At 42.1% G+C, this 21,351-nt stretch overlaps 1 protein-coding gene across 1 annotated transcript; it reads right to left on the bottom strand.

The window, feature by feature from the left end:
- Nucleotides 1-1,037: 1,037 nt before the first annotated feature.
- On the bottom strand, nt 1,038-7,096 carry lacc1 (laccase (multicopper oxidoreductase) domain containing 1). The gene is given in 6 exon segments (XM_069892439.1): nt 1,038-1,147; nt 1,312-1,401; nt 1,404-1,464; nt 3,107-3,242; nt 3,244-3,268; nt 6,556-7,096. Coding segments are annotated over 6 exon segments (963 nt in total).
- Nucleotides 7,097-21,351: the final 14,255 nt, after the last annotated feature.

The raw sequence follows: 21,351 nt of genomic DNA, 5'->3' as shown, positions 1-21,351 counted from the left end.
CCCCGCACATTTGAAAGGTAGAAGGAAACCCATGCAGGCCACTAGAGGAATGTACAAACTCCTTACAGACTGCACGGGATTCAAACCTGTGCTGTAAATAGCATTGCATTAACCATGCCACCACTGTGGACTGAGAACCGGCAAATGTGAATAACCTGTCAGCATGGGCACGATGGGCCAGATGGCCTCTGCTGTGCTGTAAACATGCCACACAGTCTAGTTTAATGAACTATTTGGCTGAGTTGGGAGAGAGGAATATGGCAGCAGACTGGGCTGACATCCTGACCAATGAATTGCTCAGTGACATGAAGGACTGGGGACTCCAATCATCGAACTAGTGAATCCTCAGGGAGAGACATGAGGACGGGGCAGTAAAAACCTTGACTCAGAGAAATGACACGCCACTGAAACCAACCAAAGGTTGAGCAAGGATGGATCATCTCCTGAGAAAATGTGAAATTGTCCATTTTGGCAGGAAAAATGACGAATAAAAGGCAAGAGAGGGCAAAAGTCCAAGATACAGAGGGAACGAGCATGTGGACCAAAGGACGTGTAGAGAGTAATTCGGAAAGCCACCAGAATGTTATCGCTGATTGCTGCGAACACATTGAAGTACGATAAGCAGTAATGGTTTCCTCATCCAGGGAAGGGTGTTACTGTTGAAAACATTTCCAAGCTCACTAGAATATCTGTGTGATAGTACAGATCTATCACCAATGTACATAGTGTATATAGTTACTGTATCTAGACTGTGCTTACAGCGATTGGCTGAGAGCTAAGCCACGCCTATTGTCTGGGCCTTAAAGGGTTGTGTCCCTAGCCAGGTCGGATCATTCCGGACTGGTTGGCCACCTGTGGAGAGCCCCTGTCTTTTGCTAATAAAAGCCTTGGTTTGGATCAACAAGTCTTTGGTTCTTTCGACGAGCTCTACAATCTGGAATGTTGCATTATCTTCTGAGGAAAAGTCTAAGGGATTGCCTCATACCAAAAGTGTTAGAAGAGAAATTATTGAACAGAATGGGGTGGAGAGGATGGCTTCACTTGTAATTGGCAGTTTGAGAAAGTTCAGGCATTCTTTTTCTCTTAAAGGATGCGAGTCTTTGGAACTCTCCTTCTTGTAGGGTGGTGGAAGGAGCTTTTGATATTTCTGTGGCAGAGGTTCATAAGTAATGGGGCAAAAGTTTTCCAGATGGGAATATGAAATTGGAATTGCAGTCAGATTAGCTGTGACCTTGTTACATGGTGGAGCAGTGCTGGTGCCAATCCTGCTCCTAATTCCCAGGTAAAAGGGAAATCAGACCCTTATGTTACCTGCATGGGGTGCTCCACACACTTGTTGGACAGGATCCGCAAACAGGAGAGGGATGCAGTCGGCTCCTGGGGCAGCAATGGTGACACCTCTATTCCATCATAGGTTAGCGGCTCATTCTTGCCAATGGTCCAGACGGTACTCCCATGGCTCACCTGTTACCGAGGTGACAATAGGCTGAGGTAAACAGCCAATGGCTTGCAGCTTGCCAATTTACCAGCTGATTCCAAACCTGCAGTGAATGTGGAGTGATTACCCAGAGCTGTTCTGTGTGGTTGCGTGGAACTCCGTGGACGAATCTGGCTTTGGGGCCAGTGATCTGGGCCCCAGCATTGCTAGGATCACTGGGTGGGGTGGGGGAGTTTGGTGTGTTGATATATCCGGGGATCCAGCTGCGTCAAGTGCCTGCAAGTTCACGAAACACCATCGATTGCTCACACTGAACAGGGTAGCTGGGCTTTGGAAGGAAGGATGTTGGAGGTTCCGGCTGTTCCAGCAAGGCAGGTGGTACGTGTCCATTAGCTCCTGATATTCCGTGAGGCATATGGGACCTGCTCCAATGCCCTTACCTGGTGAACAGGAACAACAAACTAGTAGTAAGTCTGGCAGAGTGTTTAGATGCCAGCCGGCCAGTGTGATGAGCTGGGATGGTAATCATTGTCCCACTACTACCTGCCCTCATGCAACTCTCTTGCTTTTGCTTGGCCTTGGCACCAAGCTCCAAGCCTAGCCCTTTCCCACTCTCAGGCTCATTTGGAACCCCAATCTGACAATGCCCTGAAACCCTCAGAGCTGGGGATCTCACCATCCTTGCCCTTGATGCCCCCTAAATTCTCATCTCTGCAAACCCCTCCTGCGCCTCCTTTAAGACGTCCATCCCTTTGAACACTTTTTAGTCTAACCTGTCCCAATTCCTTCCCACATGTGCTCTCAACTTTGATGGCATCTCTGTGAAGGGCTCATGATGTTGTAGGGGTGTTTAGAGGGAACTTGATGTTGGTGTTACATAAAGAGAGTTGATGTTACATAAAGAGATGTTTCATCTTGGTTCTTTCGTTTGTGGATGGGACAAGAATGGTGCTTTTCTCCAGCCAGGTGAACAACAACTGAAGCTCCCTCAAATGTCACCCATGCTGACAGGTTACTTCCACTTCCCAATTTTCAGTCTGCAGTAGCTAACTCGATTGGAAATGCAGTGATGGTATCTGCCTCATCCAGCCTTTCAGGCAGGGATTTTCAGCAGTAGTGGTGGGAGATGAGACATAAGAAAACCACATCGGTGGCGCTCAACCGTGTCTACCTTCTCCTCATGCCCTTCCCTTCCATCCATTGCCATCTCGAATGCAGTCAGGAACCCAGCCTCCACAGCCGGGATAGCACAGCAGGAAGAGCCAATGCTTCACAGCTCCAGAGAGCTGGATTCAATCCCCACCTCCTGCGTGGAATTTTACGCACTCTCCTGTGGGCTTCCCCCACCCATGGGCGCAGCCCACATCCCAAAGACGTGCAGGTTAGAGATTAATTGGCCACGGGCCATTGTCTCTAGTGTGCAGCTAAGTGGTCGAATCTGGGGTAGTTTATGGGATTGTAGAGAGAATAAAATAGTTTCAGTATACAGGGAAGCAGATGTGGTGTGTTAATGGACTATCCTGTGTGTTAATACCCTGCAGCACTACTCTACATCCAGGAAAACTAGTTGAGCTGCTTATCTATTCTTCCATCCCTGCTAATATGCTTTCTATTCCAAGTCCGGGTTAACTGTGTTCAACACAGCCCCTGTAAAGGTGAACGGTTTACCTTGGCAAAGTGGAAGGTCTGTGTGTTAAACCCTGCACTCTGGGCCAAGCATTGGATATTTTCATTGACCACAGCCACAGGGTCCCTTTGCTTCAAGCTGCTGAGGAGGTTTAAGGAGTTCATGCCTGGTAGGTAGGGTGGTGAAGCTGTGAAGAAGTAAATCTGTTTAAATGAAACAAAAAGCTTTAGAAACAAAATAATGCCTGAACTTCACAATTACTCTCAACTGAGACTGGGTGAAATTGGACTCCAAAGTGCCCAGTTTTCATTGTCACAGAGCATAGAAACAGAGCCTTGCCATCCATCAGGAACATCTAGATCAGGGGCGGGCAACTTTAAAAAAAACTCACATACCACCTTAAGTAATCCCTGTGCCATCCGTGCTCTGTGATTAGTAAGGGATTTCTTAAGGTGGGACGTGAGTGGGAAGGGAAGGTTGAGAATCACTGCTCCAGACCCAATTGTTACTGAAATATTTTGCTTGAGAAAAATTGTCACTGGCCCATTTCCTTTGGAGTTATGGAGTCAATAAGAAACGATTAAAACAGTAGTTTTCAAACTTTTTCTTTCCACCCACATACCACCTTAAACTATCCTTTTCTAATCACTGAGCACCGATGGCATAAGGATTGCTTCAGGTGGAATGTTAGTTTTTTTGGAAAAAAAAGGTTGCCCACCCCTGACCTATAGTAATCCTACTGAAGTCTTTTGTTACTGAACATCGGGATTTGTAAACTTACAGATAAGTATTCTGGCTGATGTCAGGGTGAGGTCAAATGTTAACATGAGGAACAACACAACATATTCCTTCTGGACAGCCTTACACCCAACAGCGTGAACATCTGATTTTCTAACTTCTGGCCACACCAACCTCTATCTGGTTTCATTGTTTCCATCTCTTCTTTGACTTCTCCCATTCTTACTTTGCTCTCTAACCTTCCCAAGTGGTCTCTCCACTTCTCCTACCTTCTGTCTCCTATCCTATCCTATTGTCTCTAAGCCCCTCTCCAGCTTCTTCCACCCTTTTGCATAGTTTGATGTTACCCCCCATCCCATTTTATTCTTAATAAAAGGTCCTGGCCTGAAACATTGACTGGCCATTCCTACCCTTGGATGCTGCCTAACTCGTTCAGCTCCTCCAGCAGCACACTGTTTTATCAACATTCCTGTATTTGTAATCTTTGTGCTTCGCTTTGCTACTTGGGCCTTCACTACCAGAGGATTTGAGGAGTTTGGACATTTTAGTGCAAGGCCTCAAGAAGGCCACTCATGTATCTAGAACATCAAGTGCAGTTTCAATCTCCATACCAAAAGAGGAACATAGAGGGAGTGGAAGGAAGATTCCAGGTGCCTGGAATGATGGGTCGGTCACTGAAGGGAAGATTGTACAGGCTATGTTTTTTTTTTCTTCTCCAGAGCTTATTACGATATCTCATTGATAATGTTGAGAAGATTTGACAGGGCAGATACAAAGGAGGATGTCTCTCTTGGCTGAGGAGGCTAGAATTAGTGGTCAAAAAAGGAAGTGACATTTAGGATGGAGAGATTTCTTCCTGCAGACAGAGGTCGCTCCTTGGAATTTTCTACCCCAGAGGATGTAAACGTTCAGACACCAATCTCACTCAAACACATTTCTGGATGTTAAAGGATTCAAAGGATAAGGAGTCAGACCAGGATAAAAGGCAAAAGGTAAAAGATCCTGAAGGCCAAAGGAGATACAAGGGGCTGAATGGTTTTCTTTGCTCCTATTACGTATCTTCTTCCCATCTTTTTCTGATGTGATTTTGGAAACTTTTTCTTTTCGATCCCAGCTTGTTTGTAATTTCATCCAGTTAATCAGGAGTCCATCATATATATTGCTTTTCTTTTCTACATCCAATCAGAAAACACTGATTTCAGCAGCACGGCTGAAATGTTTCGTCAGAAGTTACTTCAAAGTAAAAGTCTAATCCACCAAGAGGAAAACATCCTGCAGGCAACAGGTCTCAATCAGCACAACGAGAAAGCGGCAGAAATTGTTTGCAACTCATGAGGGCAAATAGTTTCCTGAGTCCTTACTGGGGCCAAGTTTTCTTTGGAGAACAGGCTCAGTTTGCATTTACCAGTGTGGGAGGGGGGGCGGGGCCAACTGATGCCCTCAGCGCAGCCCCACAATGGTTCCCCTTCGACCCTTCCATTGTCTAACTGACAAGACCTTAAGACTCAATAAGTCCTGAACGTGAAATAATAGATTAAAAATTCCATTTCCTTCCAGGCCGGACCCCACAACTATATTAAATATAACCTGATCATATACGTTTTATTTTCATTTATTGTGGGGACCCTCTTTTAGAGGGGCCCTAGTTCAAACATCCATTCCACATCCACCCTGTCAAGACCCTGTGACACCATGGTAAATCCAGCACTGGAAAAACTCTGTGGTGCCCCCTTCCCTTGGTGCTTATTTTGCTTAATGGTTAATCCAGGCCTGACCCAATTAAACCAGATGTGGTGAAATTCTCTCTGTCAAGAGGACTGTGAGCCTTGGAACTCTTCTTCAGTTTTTACCAAGAAAGGAAGTTGAAGAGGTAAGTACAATTGCACTATCTAGAATACATTTGGACAGGTACATTGAGGAATACGGGTTGATTGCAAGTAACTGGGACTAGTTCTGATTGGCAACTTGTTTTGCATGATGAAGTTGGATTGAATGACTCTATGACCAGGGGGAGACGGCACTATGGAGTTGAGGTCATAATAAGATCAGCAGTGTCCTTATTGAATGATGGAGCAGGCTCAAGAATCCAAGTAAGCTACTTCAAACTCTAATTCACAAGTACACCCAGAAATCTCAGCAGAACTGACACCGCCAAACCACGAGCCACATCAACAACGAAAAATGCGAGGGAAATCAAACTGTTCAAACATTAAACTCTGAGAGGGCTTTTATTTTATTGGCACATAGGAGTTCCATTTCTCAGCTGTGCCTAGAACTTACCTATCTTTGTTATTTATTGTTTTTTAAAATTCAAATTATGTCCTATTGTAATCTTGTTGATCAGCACCAGGTAAGAATATTGATGCATAAGTAAATTGCACAATGTATATCACGATAAATGTGATATCGTTATCACAGGAATTTTCTTGTCTGGATAGGATGCGAAATAAAGTTTTCATAGTAGCATGGTGTAACATGACCGATTGCACTCAGAGACTTGAGAGGAGTACACACACACTTTCAATAGCTTACAATCAATGGTTGGTAGGCACAATAGTCCTCAGGTGAATCTGAGGTAAGGAGGGAAAACCAGGGTTTATATTGGGGTAGGTGGGGGTGGAGCCAAAGGAGGGGCCAGCCATCTGAACAACAGAGAGTCAGTGAATTCCTCTTCACTGCATATAGGACAAGAAACAAGAATACACTATCCCACACTTCCATCCCAATACTTTATTTATTTAGATAAACACACCTGATATCTGCAGAGATTTGAGAACTACAATATGCCCCATGACTCCTGCTAGCTGTGCCAGGAATGCCCAGATGTCTCTGTAGATGTCATCTTCTTGGTGATGTGACAGAGGGCAGCCCCCAATGGAAGGACATGGCTTAATCACTCTTTCATCTGTTATCACAAGTGTCTCAAATGAAAACTTGTAAACAATGATAAAAAGTTCCAGCATGCTTTTCCTGTCAGTGGACACAATGACCTTAATGATACTGAGGCTTTGTTGGTCAACCTTCTGCTTAATACTGCACAAGATGGCAGCAAAGCTGCTTTCTACCAGAACCTCTAGGTTTCTCTTTGCCATGGACATTTCCTCTGTGAATTGGCACAAACACCCACTGATAACAGTGTTTGTAAGGTCTGGATTCTTCTGGTGGGATACCAGGAACACCAGTGCACCTGCAGCTATTTCATGTTTGCTCATGACACCCATTGATTGATGGAACCACTTGTGAAGGCAGTCATGGGGAACATCGGAGAAGTCGATCAGGAATACATCTACCATCCTGGCCAGGCACACAGTCAGTTAGAAGCCACTTCTTCACATGCCAGGAGCCTGATGAAGAGTAGAGAATCTCAAATTACAACATTTTCTGAATGAATCAAAATTACTTTAGAAGAACCTGCATCCAATTGTAGGCTATGCAAAATGGCTACCCAGTGGATGGCGAATTTGTGGAATTCATTGGCGCAGACAGCTGTGCAGGCCAAATCATGGGGGATATTTGAGGCAGAGGTAGATACATTCTTGATCAGTTAAGGAATCAAGGGATTCGGGGAGAAGGCAGGAGAATGGGATGGAAAAAGATAGTAAATGAGCCACGATGGAGTGAACTCAATGGCCTAATTCTTCTCCTACGTCTTATGGCTCACGATTTTCTTTAAATAAGTTTCCAATTAAAAATGGAATGAAGCAGAGAACAACCAATCAAATCACTCTTAAAAAAATTGCTCATCAGGTTAACAAGTTGCATGGACAGGTTTGGAATCGATGAGGGAATTAGGGGTTATAGAAAACAGCAGGAAAATGGATGTGAAATACATCAGCCTGATCTTATTAAGAACATGGAAAGCAGGAAACAGCCACCTGGCCCTTTGAGCCTGCTCCACTATTCAATGAGACCACAATGGATCTGGCTGTGGACTCAACTCCACCTAAATGCTTTTTCTCACAATCTTTAATTTCCCTCTTCTTCAAAAATATACCAATCTGTGTCTTAAATATATTTAAAGCCTCCACTGCTTCATGGGAAGAGAATTCCTCAGATTCGCTATCTCTGAGAGAAAAAAAGTTCCTTTTGATCCATGTCTTAGATCTACTCCCTGAACCTGTATCTCCTAGTTCTAACTTCACTTGCAAGTGGAAACAACCTTCCAGCTTCTATCTTATCTATTCCTTTTCAAATTTTAATATATTTATACAAGACCCCCCCCCCCCTTCCTTTGAAACATCAAGAGTATAGCCCTAATCTTCTTAATCTCTCCACATAGGTCAACTCCTTCATGGCCAAAATCAACGGTGCATCACCTCTGCACTGCCTCCAAAGCCAGTATATTCTTTCTCAATAGGAACAGCACACAGTACTCCAGGTGTAGTCTCTCCTGTACCCTGTATAATTGCAGCAGAACCCCACGCTCTTCAATTTAATTTTTCTAGCAATGGTCACCACCCTATTTGCCTTCTTGATTACTTGCTGCACCTGCAAACTAACCTTTTGTGATTCATGTACAAGCACTCCCAGGTCCCTCTGCACAACAGCATGCTATAAACTTTACACTTGGACTCTTCTGGGACTTGGCTCAAGATGAAGGCAGGGTGTTGATCCATATTTTAATACACCCACTCATCCCAGCCGGAAGCACATTCATTGATGGCAATTTATAGCTTTCTGGATTGGAATGTGCCTGCGGAGAAATCCCAAAATCTCTTCAAATTTATAGTGGGATGGGATGATAGTGAACATCTTTGAGGGGCTGAATGGCCTCACCCTCTCCCTGTTTGGAAACTGTTTGGAAAATTACAGCACGGTTAGTGTAGCAGTCAGTGCGACGCTGTTATAGCACCAGCAACCCGGGTTCAAATGCAGTACAGTCTGTAAGGAATTTGCACGTTTTCCCCGTGTCTGCATGGGTTTCCTCCAGTTCCTCCCACCCTTCAAAATATACCAGGGTTGTAGTTCATTTGGGTGTAATTGGGTGGCACGGGCTAGTGGGCTGAAAGGGCCTGTTACTGTGCTGTATGGCTAACTTAAAATTAAATTACTGCACTTGCTGCTAATTTCGCTGTCTTGACTCCCTCCAACCACAAGCCCCCAGGCAATAACGTTTAGTATCACCAATGTTATACATTTCATTTAGCAGAAAGCAAAGCATCATTCACATTCAAACATCTAATCCCAGCTGGAAGATCACTGGTGCTCTCGGCAAAGGAGATTAGATCACAGTAAAAGGGAGGACGTTCCGATGGTGGGGGAATTCAGAGGGCTTAGGTGCAGTCTTTCCCATTTGCCAAGCTACCCAACCTCTGCTGCTTGGATAATCCTCTCATCCCAGGAATTAGCCTGGCAAATCTCCATTGGACTGCCTCTAATGCTAGTCCCCTTTCTTAGGGAAGGCGACTAAAATAGTGACTGTACTCCAGGTGTGGCCCCACCTGCACCCTGAACAAGTGTAACAACACTTTCGTTTCTAAACTCCATTCATTTTGTAATAAAGGCCAGTCTGCCATCAGACATTTTACAATTCATGCACCTAAACACCTAAATCCCTCTGCACCGCCCATTTAGATCTTAAAACTTCAGGAAGCAAATGATACGGGGAAAAATGAGATCAAAGACATGATTGTGTTTTATGGAAAAGGGTTGAAGGAGTCAATGACCTCATCCTGCCCTGATTTTCTATGTTTCGATTTTTCTACCAGCACTGTGTAATTTTTCTGTCCTTTGCAAACATCAACAGTAAGCTTGTTTATTCCATAACACTGCACAACGAAGATTTTTCTTCCTGAGCACTTTTGGGTTTATTTTATGGATTTTGGACTGCTATTCACTAAAAGCTCCTTAAAATCTTCCTATCATGTTCCTTTTTTAAAAAAAAATGTAACCTATTTTTGTGATTTCCTGTCATATTTTAAGTCTACTTCAAGTAGACAAATCCATGAAATGCAACATGTTATCGAAAATTAATTTTCTGCATTTGCCCTTGGGCATCTTCCCTGCTGATCTTGGTGCAGTCAATGATGAACATGGTGAAAAGTTTCACCAGGATATTGCGACTATGGAAAAGTAACTGAGCAACTGGAATCCATCGATGCTGGCCGACTATTGTTGGACACCGACACATCCAATGCATCAGCAGCAGAACTTAACATTTTTAGGTCAGTTGAATTAATGCAATCTTTATGCAATTAAACCTGCTAATTCAATGAAAGTTAATGTTTCTCCATCTTCCTATGAGATACAGCAAATCTGAAATTATCTTTGTGTTCAGCTTGAAGTTGTCCATCAAAAATCCCCATTTTTTTTCAGGAAGTAAACCATTTGAAAACATTTGTTGTCCAATATAATTGATGTCGATTACCAGTTTTCAGAAAGCTATCTGGTTCCAGGCAGGACTGCTTTTCTATTTAATGCAATAAATTCTACACGAGTGTTGCTGGGCCAGGATTGAGCTAGAGGTGCCCATTCTGGGGATGGGCACCACTGAATATCAGTCCATGTGTTGCACTTACGTGTTGAAAGGTGGCAGAATGGAACAAGGACACAGAGACTCCTAATGAGTTGCACATCCAGCTCCAAAGTGGGGGTTAATCATCCAACACGAGGAATGGCATGTGAGGATGGGTCCAGATTGTTTGCCGAATATTGCTCGAGGGGCAAGTGTTCCCACATAGCATCTGCCACTCTGTGATGTCACTTTCTAAGATCCAAGCTTCCAGAGGGAAGAATGCAAGGGTGAACCATTCTTTAACCATTAATCAGGAGGTGCAGGTTGTGTTTGCTTGCTGCACATTGTGTCATGAACGGACACTCATTCATACATTTTGTGCAGGTTGTCTTTTTTTTCTTTGGCTTGGCTTCGCGGACGAAGATTTATGGAGGGGGTAAAAAGTCCACGTCAGCTGCAGGATCGTTTGTGGCTGACAAGTCCGATGCGGGACAGGCAGATACGATTGCAGCGGTTGCAGGGGAAAATTGGTTGGTTGGGGTTGGGTGTTGGGTTTTTCCTCCTTTGCCTTTTGTCAGTGAGGTGGGCTCTGCGGTCTTCTTCAAAGGAGGTTGCTGCCCGCCAAACTGTGAGGCGCCAAGATGCACGGTTTGAGGCGTTATCAGCCCACTGGCGGTGGTCAATGTGGCAGGCACCAAAAGATTTCTTTAGGCAGTCCTTGTACCTTTTCTTTGGTGCACCTCTGTCACGGTGGCCAGAGGAGAGCTCGCCATATAACACGATCTTGGGAAGGCGATGGTCCTCCATTCTGGAGACGTGACCCATCCAGCGCAGCTGGATCTTCAGCAGCGTGGACTCGATGTTGTCGACCTCTGCCATCTCGAGTACTTCGACGTTAGGGATGTAAGCGCTCCAATGGATTTTGAGGATGGAGCGGAGACAACGCTGGTGGAAGCGTTCTAGGAGCCGTAGGTGGTGCCGGTAGAGGACCCATGATTCGGAGCCGAACAGGAGTGTGGGTATGACAACGGCTCTGAATACGCTTATCTTTGTGAGGTTTTTCAGTTGGTTGTTTTTCCAGACTCTTTTGTGTAGTCTTCCAAAGGCGCTATTTGCCTTGGCGAGTCTGTTGTCTATCTCATTGTCGATCCTTGCATCTGATGAAATGGTGCAGCCGAGATAGGTAAACTGGTTGACCGTTTTGAGTTTTGTGTGCCCGATGGAGATGTGGGGGGGGCTGGTAGTCATGGTGGGGAGCTGGCTGATGGAGGACCTCTGTTTTCTTCAGGCTGACTTCCAGGCCAAACATTTTGGCAGTTTCCGCAAAACAGGACATCAAGCGCTGAAGAGCTGGCTCTGAATGGGCAACTAAAGCGGCATCGTCTGCAAAGAGTAGTTCACGGACAATTTTCTCTTGTGTCTTGGTGTGAGCTTGCAGGCGCCTCAGATTGAAGAGACTGCCATCCGTGCGGTACCGGATGTAAACAGCGTCTTCATTGTTGGGGTCTTTCATGATGCAGGTTAATACATGCTTTATCAGATCACAGACCTGATGACAATTTAACTCCACGTGTAGGAAGATGGGTGAAAAAAAGGAGCAGGAGATTGACAATAAACATGTCCAAATTGCATGTACTGTTGTTCCTGTTTCCTTTTTACAGCGAAAACATCTGTATGATACTGTTGGGTCCCATTTATTTAACTTTTGGGGTGTGATGTATAGCCTGTGTAACCAATTATATTGTATCATGCGTATCCTTGTGTTTATTGTATTTCTCATAGTTCCGGAGCATAGCTTTTCCCATGTTTCATTCTTTATCTTTATGTTTAGATCTTGTTCCCATTTTTTTTAGGTTTACAGTTTGTTTCCTCATACTCCTTTTCTTGCAGTTTGATGCACGTGTTTGTTATAAATTTTTTAATTATCACTGTGTCTGTAATCACATATTCAAAATTGCTTCCTTCTGGTAACCTCAGACTGTTTCCCAATTTGTCCTTCAAGTAGGTTTTCAGTTGGTGGTATGCAAACATTATATTTGTCCTTCATTTGTTCAAAAGATAATAATTTATTTCCCGAAAAACAATTTTCTATTCTTTTGATCCCTTTTCTCTCCCATTCTCTGAAGGAAAGGTTATTAATTATGAAAGGGATTAGTTGATTTTGTGTCAATATTAATTTTGGTAGTTGATAATTTATTTTATTCCTTTCTACGTGAATCTTCTTCCAAATGTTGAGCAGATGGTGCAATACTGGTGAATTCCTACGTTGCACCAATTTTTCATCCCACTTATATAGTATATGTTCAGGTATCTTCTCCCTTATTTTATCTAGTTCTAATCTGGTCCAATCTGGTTTTTCCCTTGTTTGATAAAAATCTGATAGGTATCTTAATTGTGCTGCTCTGTAATAATTCTTAAAGTTTGGTAGTTGTAAGCCTCCTTGTTTGTACATTCTGTTAATTTATCTAGTGCTATCCTCAGTTTCCCCCCTTTCCATAAGAATTTCCTTATTATTTTCTTTAGCTCCTTGAAGAATTTCTCTGTTAGGTGAATTGGTAATGATTGAAATAGGTATTATATCTTTGGGAAGATGTTCATTTTAATACAGTTTATCCTTCCTATCAGTGTTAGTGGTAAGTCTTTCCAGTGCTCTGTCGTCTTGTAATTTTTTCATTAATGGCTGATAATTTAGTTTATATAGATGGCCGAGATTATTATTTAGTTGTATACCTAGGTATCGAATTGCTTGTGTTTGCCATCTAAATGGTGATTCTTTCTTAAACTTTGTGAAATCCGTATTATTCATTGGCATTGCTTTACTTTTATTTGCGTTGATCTTGTACCCCGATACTTCTCCATATTCCTTCAATTTCTTATGTAATTCTTTTATTGATATTTCTGGTTCTGTTAAGTATATTATAATGTCATCTGCAAATAGACTGATTTTATATTCCTTCTCTTTTATTTTTATCCTTCTTATTTTATTTTATGTTCTTATCAGCTCTGCTAGTGGTTCTATAGCTAATGCGAATAGTGAGGGAGATAGTGGACATCCCTGCCTTGTTGATCTGCTTAAGTTAAATTGTTTTGATATATATCCATTTACTGTCACTTTCGCCAATGGTCCCTTATATAATGCTTTAATCCAATTAATATATTTCTCTGGTAGGTTAAATTTTTGTAGTCCTTTGAATAAATAATTCCATTCTACTCTGTCAAAGGCTTTCTCTGCATCTAAAGCAAGCACTACTGTTGGAATTTTGTTTCTTTGTACTGCATGGATTAAGTTAATGAATTTACAGATATTGTACATTGTTCGTCTTTTTTTAATAATTCCAGTTTGGTCTAGTTTTACTATTTTTGATACACAGTCGGCCAATCTGTTTGCTAATAGTTTAGCTATTATCTTATATTCCGTGTTAAGTAGAGATATTGGTCTATACGATGCTGGTGTTAGTGGATCTTTCCCCGTCTTTGGTATTACTGTAATTATTGCTGTTTTGCATGAATCTGGTATGTTTTGTGTTTTTTCAATCTGGTTCATTACTTCCAGGAGAGGAGGAATTAATAACTCTTTAAATGTTTTATAGAATTCTATTGGGAGTCCATCCTCTCCTGGTGTTTTATTGTTCGGTAGTTTTTTTTAATATCTCCTGTATTTCTTTTATTTCAAATGGTTTTATTAATTTATTTTGCTCCTCTGTAATTTCGGTAGTTCAATTTTAGTTAGAAATTCATCTATTTTATCTTCTTTCCCTTCATTTTCAGTTTGATATAGTTGTTCGTAGAATTCCCTGAAGTTTTCTTTGATTTCTGTTGGGTTATATGTTATTTGTTTGTCCTTTTTCCTTGATGCCAATACCGTTCTTTTAGTTTGTTCTGTCTTAAGCTGCCACGCTAGTATTTTGTGCATTTTTTCTCCTAGCTCATAATATTTCTGTTTTGTCTTCATTATGTTCTTCTCCACCTTATATATTTGTAGTGTTTCATATTTTATTTTCTTGTCTGTCAATTCTCTTCTTTTAGTTGTATCTTCCTTTATTGCTAATTATTTTTCTGTATTTGTTATTTCCCTTTCCAACTGTTCTATTTCTCGATTGTAGTCCTTCTTCATCTTAGTGACATAACTTATTATCTGTCCTGTGATGAATGCTTTCATTGCGTCTCATAGTATAAATTTATTTTTCACTGATTCCGTATTTATTTCAAAGTACATTTTAATTTGTTACTCAATGAATTCTCTAAAATCCTGTCTTTTAAGTAGCATGGAGTTTAATCTCCATCTATACATTCTTGGTGGGATGTCCTCTATTGCCAATAACAGGGGTGAGTGATCCGATAACAATCTAGCTTTATATTCCGTTTTCTTAATTCTTCCTTGAATGTGGGCTGATAACAGGAATAGGTCTATCCTTGAGTATGTTTTATGTCTACCCGAATAATATGAATATTCCTTTTCCTTTGGGTGTTGTTTCCTCCATATATCTAAAAGTTGCATTTCCTGCATTGATTTAATTATAAATTTGGTTACTTCGTTCTTTCTGTTAGTCTTTTTTCCAGTTTTATCCATGTTTAATCCAAATTAAGGTTGAAATCCCCTCCTATTAGTATGTTCCCTTGTGTGTCTGCTATCTTCAAAAAAATATCTTGCATAAATTTTTGATCTTCTTCATTAGGTGAATATACATTGAGTAAATTCCAAAACTCTGAATATATCTGACATTTTATCATTACATATCTCCCTGCTGGATCTATTATTTCCTCTTCTATTTTGATTGGTACATTTTTATTGATTAATATAGCTACTCCTCTTGCTTTTGAATTACATGATGCTGCTGTTACATGTCCTATCCAATCTCTCTTTAATTTCTTGTGTTCCACTTCAGTTAGATGTGTTTCTTGCATGAATGCTATATCAATTTTTTCTTTCTTCAGTAAATTTAACAGCTTCTTCCTTTTGATTTGGTTATGTATTCCATTAATATTTAAAGTCATATAGTTCAACATGGCCATTTCATATTTTGTTTATCTTTCCTTTCCGTTTCCTCATCACCACCTTCACTTCTTATCCATTTCTGTTTTCTTTTTTTCAACACATTATAAGACAACATTTCTAAAACATAAAATATTTCCACTATTCCCATATCTAAAATTCCTTTAACCCCAATAGTCCCTCCCCTCTCTGAGTTGCCCTTTGTCCCTTGTCGGGCAACCACATTGCCCCTCTCCATTTGGATTTGCGAACCCGCTCGCAAGCGTCAACTGATTTCACAGTGACTGTTATTCTTCCCCACCCAGCCCCCCCAGAAAAGATTTTAATCTTCATATATAACAAAGCTCACTTTCTTAATTCCCTCTTTACTTCCTTTCTTCCCTTTCTTTCCCTTCTTAGTTCTTACTTATACTTTATTCTTCTTTTTTATATATAGATTGTTGTTATTTTTGTTCTTGTTACATCTCTTCACCTCTCTGTCTGTTTTGTAGGTGTTCTGCAAATTTTTGTGCTTTTTCTGGATCCGAGAAAAGTTTGCTTTGCTGCCCTGGGATAACTATTTTAAGCACCGCTGGATATTTTAACATAAATTTATAACCTTTTTTCCATAGGGTCGATTTTGCTGCGTTAAACTCCTTCCTCTTCTTCAGGAGTTCAAAACTTATGTCTGGATAGAAATTTTTTTTTTGACATTTGTATTCCAGTGGTTTTTGTCTTTTCTTATTTTTTTCATTGCCTTCTCCAATATATTTTCTCTTGTCGTATATTTTAGAAATTTTACTAGAATGGATCTTGGTTTTTGTTGTGGTTGTGGTTTAGGGGCTAATGTTCTGTGTGCCCTTTCTATTTCCATTTCTTCCTGTAATTCTGGTCTTCCTAGGACCCTGGGGATCCATTCTTTTATAAATTCTCTCATATTCTTGCCTTCTTCATCTTCCTTAAGGCCCACTATCTTTATATTGTTTCTTCTATTATAATTTTCCATTATATCTATCTTCTGAGCTAACAACTCCTATGTTTCTTTAACTTTTTTTATCAGATTCTTCTAATTTCTTTTTAAAGTCATCTACTTCTTGGCTGTTTCTTGTTCTTCCACCTTGTCTACTCTTTTTCCTATTTCTGTCATGATCATCTCTAATCTATTCACTTTTTCTTCTGTACCTTTTATTCTTCTTTTTATTTCACTGAATTCTTGTGTCAGCCATTCTTTTAATGTTTCCATATATTCTTTAAATTTTTTTTATCCATGTACTGTCCCTTCCCTTCATCTTCCATTTCTCTGTGTTCTCCCTCCTCTTCTTCTGAGTCCACTCCAGGATCTGTGTCCTTTATCTCTGTCTCTTCTGATTTTCTTGTTGGGTTGTTTATTTTATTTTGTTGGGTATTTTTGTTCTTCTTATTTTTATTAAAAGTGTCTTGGTGTTGGTCTTCTTCCTCTGGGTTGGTCATCTGTTGTTTCTCTGATTTCCTTTTTTCACTCTCTTCCTTTTTGTTTCCGTTATTTTCTGTGTTTTCCTGTTGGGAGCCCTGCTGTCGTGTTATTCTTGTCTGTTTAAGCTGTGGAGATTTACTCCTCAGCTGGTCCCCCCTCCCGTCGGTGTTGTTTTTGTCTTGTGCATCGCACATGCGTGAGGATTTGCGGATGCGCGGTTGCGCACTTTTGTTTGGCTCCGCCAATGGCTGGCGAGCAGGAAAGCCGCCCGCGGAACCAAGCCAACTCTCTTCCACCCCGCAGTGGGAGGGCTCTGGGCGGGACTCCTTCATGAGCAGAGCGGACGCACCCTCCCCTCTCTTGTCAACAGCCCACTCCCCGAAGCCCAACAATCACCTCCTTGTTTAACCCCCCCTCCCTTCCTCTCTGAACCCCCACACCTGACATAACCCCCTCCCTAACTTGCTGAGTCCAAACTCCAACACTCCACCCCAACAACTTCCTTTGGGAACCCCTGCTGAATCTGCCAACTTTGAGCCCCCACTCTCTGAACAAACCCCACATTCTAACTCTAGCCCCTTTCACACTTGCAAGTGGTCACGGGAATTAACCACTAATCAACCTAAAAAGTGTCTAGTGTGAAAAGAACATCTTCTCAACGCCGGGCGGGGACTGACGGTATCAACTGTTTTGGGGGAATATTTTATTTATATTTTCAGTCATATATGGTATCATGCCAACAATGGCAGTTCACAGTCAAATATACATATGAAAGTAGAAACTTTGCTGTGGGAAAGTCGCAGCGGGAGAGGGAGGAAATAAATAGCGACACCTGACAATCTTTAAACAGCATAGTAGCACACAATTTATAAAGATCATGGGAAAAAGCGATGGCGGACCTGACTTCCCAGAACTCTGTGCGGCAGAGAAACTCCTCCATGAATGTTCCGTACATGCAGCCACGCACAACATTCTTGGAGGGCAAGTCTGCCATCCCTTTTTCCAATGGCATTTATATAATATGCGTGATAGCGCTACCAACTTTCCCACCCTGTTTAAAAACCGTCTGCTATTGCTATTTATTGCTAGCACTTTCGCATGGTTCCTTATAAATCTTTATAACAGGGGCTGAAGGGCTCATACTGTGCAGTACATAAAGCTTAATTATGTTATAATTAGACATGATTAATTTTATTCATATAATAAATATATTGATCAGGATTTAGGGCATGTCCAGATGCGTCATGATGCGTCATGGCGTCACCGGTGGAAGGTAAAACAGTCCTAACTGAGGGGATGGCTCCTTGCAAGTGTGAACACGTGCAATGTCCGGTTAAGAATAGTCAAGTGTGAACAGCAAAAACGCCATTCCTATCCTGCGACACAGAACGGCTGATTTAGCGGGATGCAAGTGTAAAAGGGGCTTCTGACAACATCCTACTCGTCAACACTAAAACTCTGCAGCTTAAACATCCCCAAGCCCACTTCCTTACTGAACCTCGGATCCCTAACTGAACCCCACACCCTTCCTGAATACACCCCACTCAACACGCTCCTTTTCCACTGACATCCTGTTCCAGGAATTAACTGGGAATTTACTGGGACAGAATCCACTGGAAAAGGAACACTGTCCGAATGCCGAACTCATATCCCCGACATTTGCTGAAGCTGGCGTGCTGATAAAACCAGTGGAAAAAGAATAGAAGTCACCTGTTTCCATTCAAAGGTAGAAAAGGGGCTACTGACTTGAACCCCACTCTGACTGAACCTTCACATGACTGATCTTCCCACTGTGAACCCTTCAATCTTATTGAACCTACTCCCTGACTCTGAACCCTTCACTCTTATTGAATCCCTACTCCCTGACTCTGAACCCTTCACTCTTATTGAACCCCTACTCCCTGACTCTGAACCCTTCACTCTTATTGAACCCCCACTCCCTGACTCTGAACCCTCCACACTTTTAATGAACCCCTACTCCCTGACTCTGAACCCTCTACACTCTTATTGAACCCCCACTCCCTGACTCTGAACCCTCCACTCTTATTGAACCCCCACTCCCAGACTCTGAGTCCTCACACTCTTAATGAACCCTTACTTCCTGACTTGGATTGAACAGCATTGCAATTGGACTTTGACCTACTTGTTAGCATTAGTCCCCTTTCCACTGGCATCCCAGTTAATTGGTTGCACAGTGTCCCAGGATAGGAAACCCTTTGTGCCGTTTCCACTGGGCCACCCTTAACTGGGAAACAACTCATCCCTGGGGATCAATGTTATACTTTCAACTGGAAACAGGAGACTTTCTGCTGTCCCTTTTCCACTGGTTTTATCAGCACGCAGGCGTCAGCTGACGCCATTGATATGAATAGGGGTCGAGGGATTAATTAATCCCTGGCGTGAAATGATGTTTTTCTTTTTCCTCTGGTCCCTGTTCCAATTAATTCCTGGGACAAGGTGCTAGTGGAAAAGGGGCTTTTGTTTCTTCAACAGATGGCTAGATCATTTTGCACACTGACATTTAATTGTCCCACACTCTTTTAAACACGATTTTACTTTTCTATTTTTCTTCCAAAGTGGATAACTGTATCGTCCCACATTATGCTCCAGTTGGATTTTTCCCTGTTTATATAACCAATTGATATTCCTTGGCAGAAGTTATGCCCCTCCACAACTTACTTTCTTACCTATATTTATATAATTAGAAAACCAGGTTCCATTTCTCTTGGCCCTTTTAACTGGGTGATTAATCAGAATCAGAATTTATTGTCATGAACAAGTCACAAAATTTGGTGTTTTGTGGCAGCGTCATAGAGCAAACATTCATATAAACCACGTTGCAACAATAAATAATGCATGAAAAGTAAAGCAGTGTCTTTGGTTCATTGATTTTTCAGAAATATGATGGCAGTGGGATAGAAGCTGTCCTTGTGCTATTGAGTGCTCATCTTTTGGCTCCTGTACCGCTTTCCTGATGGTAGCAGAGTGAAGAGTGCATGGCCTGGGTGGTGGTGGGGGGGAGGGGTCTTTAAGGATAGAGGCTGCTTTTTTATGTCACCTCCTCATGTAGATGTCCTTGATGGAGAAAAGCCTGTGATGTTGCAGGCCAAGTTAACAACCCTCTAGAGTGTTTTTCTTGTCCTGGGATTTGGCGCCTCCATATCAGGCAGTGATGCAACCAACCAGAATGCTCTTCATGGTTCACCTGTAGAAGTTTTTGAGAGTTTTTGATGACCTACTGAATCTCCTCAAATACCTCACAAAGTGTAGCCTTTGGCGAGCCATCTTTGTGTTTGGATCGACATGGAGGCTCCAGGACAGATCCTCGGAGATGTTGACACCCAGTAATTTGAAGTTCTTGACCCTCTCCACTACTGAGGCCTCGAAGAGGATTGGGCCATATTCCCCTGACTTCCTCCTGAAGTCCACAATTATCTCCTTGGTTTTCTGACATTGAGCACAAGGTTGTTGTCATTACACCATTCAACGAGCTGAACTATCTCCCTTGCTGTACAGTTCCTCATTGCCGTCTGTGATTCTGCTGACAACTGTGGTGTCATCGACAAACTTGTAGCTAGCATTGGAATTGTGCCTAACCACGCAGTCATAGGTGTATAATGAGTGGAGCAGTGTGCTAAGCATGCATCTTGGGGTGGTCCTGTGTGGATGATCAGTGAGGAGGAGATGTTATTTCCAATTCATACTGACTTTAGAGACAATATAATTTTTTTTTTCACTTGTGGCTGTATAATTTCTAACCTGGCTCACGAGTGATGTTTTCCAAAATTCACCACTGCCCCAGTTCCTATTTAAACAAACCAAGTTTACTGGAGACATTATAATACTATGTAACATCTGAACAAATAAGTTTAAAGTGTTTTGGGAATGACATCCAGAAGTCTGGAAAATTTGCCTGTCTGGTACCACCAAGTTCTTGAGCTTTCCGTACTACTGGAGTTTTACTGTATCTGAACCAATACTTGCATCAAGACATAGAAGGCTATGGACCAAGTCTGGCGAAGGGGATTAGTATAGATGGGTTCTTGATGGTGAGCACAGTCGTGGAGGGCTGAAGGGTCTATTGAACACATTGGGATTCTAAAATTGATACAAGTAGTTGAAACTTCAGAGCAAAGAGTGTTTGTCTCCAGAATCTCATTCTGAGCCAATGTTCTCTCAAATGAGGGTCTCCTGAGCTCATAGAATAAAACAGTTCTCTACAGGAATAGGCCCTTCAGCCCAGCGAGTCCCTGCTGACCACCAACCACCCATAGTACAGCACATGAACAGGCCCTTCAGTCCAGGGAGTGCTGCTGACCATCAACCACCCATAGAACTGTATAGCACAGGAACAGGCCCTTCAGCCCAGGGAGTGCTGCTGACCATCAACCACCCATAGAACTGTACAGCACAGGAACAGGCCATTCAGTCCATGATATCTGCTCTTAACACAATGCCAAATTAAACTAAATTTCTCCATACCCTTCCATTTCTTACACATTTCCATGGCGTCTAACAGGCTCTTCACTGTCCACTAATGCCTGACAATCCCAAACCATCCAGTCAATCGGCAGGCTTCAGAAAACCCAACTGTCTACAAACTAAAAGTTAAATGTAAACTCAGTAAACGCAGAAAAATAATTTATTTCCAAATTACACAAGAGTAATG

Source organism: Narcine bancroftii, chromosome 7 (assembly GCF_036971445.1).
Source record: "Narcine bancroftii isolate sNarBan1 chromosome 7, sNarBan1.hap1, whole genome shotgun sequence".
NCBI classification, from domain to species: Eukaryota; Metazoa; Chordata; class Chondrichthyes; order Torpediniformes; family Narcinidae; genus Narcine; species Narcine bancroftii.
Note: the sequence above shows the minus strand (reverse complement) of the source record. Positions and strands in the feature narration are given on the sequence as shown.